This window comes from Henckelia pumila, chromosome 3 (genome assembly GCF_033568475.1).
Source record: "Henckelia pumila isolate YLH828 chromosome 3, ASM3356847v2, whole genome shotgun sequence".
NCBI classification, from domain to species: Eukaryota; Viridiplantae; Streptophyta; class Magnoliopsida; order Lamiales; family Gesneriaceae; genus Henckelia; species Henckelia pumila.
In genome coordinates this window covers 7351382-7353881 of record NC_133122.1, presented here as the reverse complement: position 1 = coordinate 7353881, position 2500 = coordinate 7351382, and the positions used below count along the sequence as shown (strand labels likewise).

The following is a 2500-nucleotide window of genomic DNA, read 5'->3' as shown; positions in this document are numbered from 1 at the left end:
TCTTTCAGAGCTGCTGGGATTTTGTGCAGCATGATGTCATGGACGCTGTCCTTGATTTCTTTCGGGGCTCTCTTATGCCCCAGGGCTTCACTGCCACCACGATCACTTTGATCCCCAAAGTCGAGGGTGCGCAAGCTTGGACGGACTTCCGTCCCATCAGCTTGTGTAATGTTTCCAAAAAGATTATCTCAAAGCTTTTATACTCTCGTCTGCGGTCGGTGGTGGGGAGACTCATTTCTCAGAGTCAGAGTGGCTTTGTGCCGGGGCAGATGATTGCTGACAATATCCTTCTCGCGCATGAGCTCACTCACAGTCTTAATCTCCCTGCCCGTGGTGGTAATGTCATTCTGAAATTGGACATGGCTAAGGCCTATCATAGAGTCCAATGGTCTTTTCTTTTGGATGTCCTCCGATGGTTTGGTTTTTCGGAGCAGGTTGTGAGAATGGTGAGGGCTTGCATTTCTTTTTGCAAGTTCTCGGTTAATGTCAATGGTACCCCTGCTGGTTTCTTTGCTTCCTCGAGAGGCCTGAGACAGGGTGACCCTTTATCTCCCCTCCTCTTTATTCTTGGAGCGGAGTATCTGTCCCGTGGCTTGGACCGGTTGTTCCTCCAGCATGCTGATTTGAGGTATCGGTCTGGGTGTGATTTGCCGATTTCCCATTTGGCCTATGCTGACGATGTCATTATTTTTGCCAATGGGGGATCCCATGGTCTTCAGCGTCTCAAAGATTTTCTGGCTCACTATGAAAATTGCTCGGGCCAGCTCGTTAATGTGGCCAAGAGTGCTATGATCTTTCCTTTGGGCTGGACCGCTCATCGCCGCTCCCGTTTGCTGCAAATCACTGGATTTGCGGAGGGGCAGCTGCCCTTGAAATACCTTGGAGCTCCGCTTTTCTGTGGGAACCGCAAGTGCTCTCTCTTTGAGCCTCTTCTGCAGTCGGTCCGGAAAAAGCTGGAGGGCTGGGAGTCCCGTTCCCTTGCTCCTGGGAGTAAGATGACGCTGATCCGCAGTGTGCTCCTTTCGATCCCGATCTATCTCTGCCAGGTGATCCAGCCTCCTTTGGCTGTTTTGGAGAAACTGGAGCGTATTTTCAATGCTTTTCTTTGGGGCTCCAGACCCTTAGAAAAGAAGTGGCACTGGGCCCGCTGGTCTCGCGCCTGTCTCCCTGTGGAAGAAGGAGGCCTGGGTTTTTGCAGGCTCAAGGACATTGTTGATAGCTTTTCCATGAAGCTGTGGTTCAGATTCCGGCAGGGTTCCTCTCTCTAGGCGAGATTCCTTTCGAGGAAGTATTGCCGGACTGTCAGCCCTATTTGTGCTCCTTCTCGTGGAGCCATTTCTCCCACTTGGAGGCGCTTGCTCCAGATTAGACCTCGTGCGAAGCCTGGTATCCGGTGGAGGATTGGTCTTGGGGATGTCTCTTTTTGGGATGATACTTGGTTGGGTGATGCCCCTTTGTCGAGCAGGTGTAATGTCAGAGGGGATCGGTGTGTGCGTGTTTTCAGCTTCCTTTTGGAGGGAGACTGGGATTTTGATCTCCTTTGCGCTGTCGTCGCTCCCTCGGTGGCGGAGGAGATCGTTCAGATTCCTGTTTTGGTGGATGAACCGGATGCGACTATCTGGATCCACAGCACCGATGGTGCCTTTTTTGTGAGATCTGCTTGGGAGCAGGTCAGACCGAGAGGCTCGGTCTCGGATATCTTTACTCCCTGTTGGGGTCGCTGGATGAGGCCCACCATGTCCTTCTTTCTGTGGAGGTTTTGGCATCGGTGGTTGCCTGTGGATGAGGTGCTCCAGCAGCGGGGTTTCTCCCTTGTGTCCAAGTGCCAGTGCTGTGAGATGTCGGAGACATTTACTCACATTTTCATCGACGGTCCCATCGCCCGCTCTGTGTGGAATTTCTTTGGGGCTATCTTTAGAGTTCGCATCCCTGCCACTGAGAACTTCAGTCTGTTTCTCAGTGCTTGGAAAAGGGGTCGCGAGTGGTCTCCGGGGGGTAATGTGAGGGAATTCATTCCTTTTGTTGTGCTTTGGTTCCTATGGACTGCACGCAATGATACTAAGCACCGTCACTTACCCTACTCTGCGGAGAAGGTTAAGTTCCAAATTTTGTCTTATTTGAGACTTGCTCATTCCGCAACTGTTCTCAAGCCCCGTCTTTGGCTGGGGGCTTTGCAGGCTGCGAGGAAGATGGGCATCTCGGTCGGCCTCCAACGGATTCACAAGACTGCGATCGTCCGTTGGTTGAGGCCTCCACCTGGGTCCTTCAAGCTCAATGTGGATGGGAGCTCGAGAGGTAACCCAAGTGAGTCGTCTGTGGGGGGGGTTGTCCGGGATTCTTCTGGTAGGGTCTTGGCGTTTTTTAGTGAGTTCATTGGTTTGGGGTCCAATGTCCGTGCAAAACTCTGGGCGATTTGGAGGGGTATTCTTCTCTGTTCTGACCTTAGCCTTTTTCCCCTTTGGATTGAAACTGATTCCCAGATTGCTATTCAGATTCTTAG

At 51.9% G+C, this 2500-nt stretch overlaps 1 protein-coding gene across 1 annotated transcript in view; it reads left to right on the top strand.

Annotated features, from left to right (window-relative positions):
- The window catches only part of LOC140888034 (uncharacterized), a 4149-nt gene that overhangs the window by 895 nt on the left and 754 nt on the right, over positions 1 to 2500 (top strand). The window contains exons 1-2 of the mRNA XM_073295708.1: positions 1 to 1237; positions 1352 to 2500. The exon at positions 1 to 1237 is cut by the window's left edge and continues 895 nt beyond it; the exon at positions 1352 to 2500 is cut by the window's right edge and continues 166 nt beyond it. Of these exons, the coding sequence (XP_073151809.1) occupies positions 1 to 1237; positions 1352 to 2500 (2386 nt within the window). The remainder of the gene's footprint in view (positions 1238 to 1351) is intronic.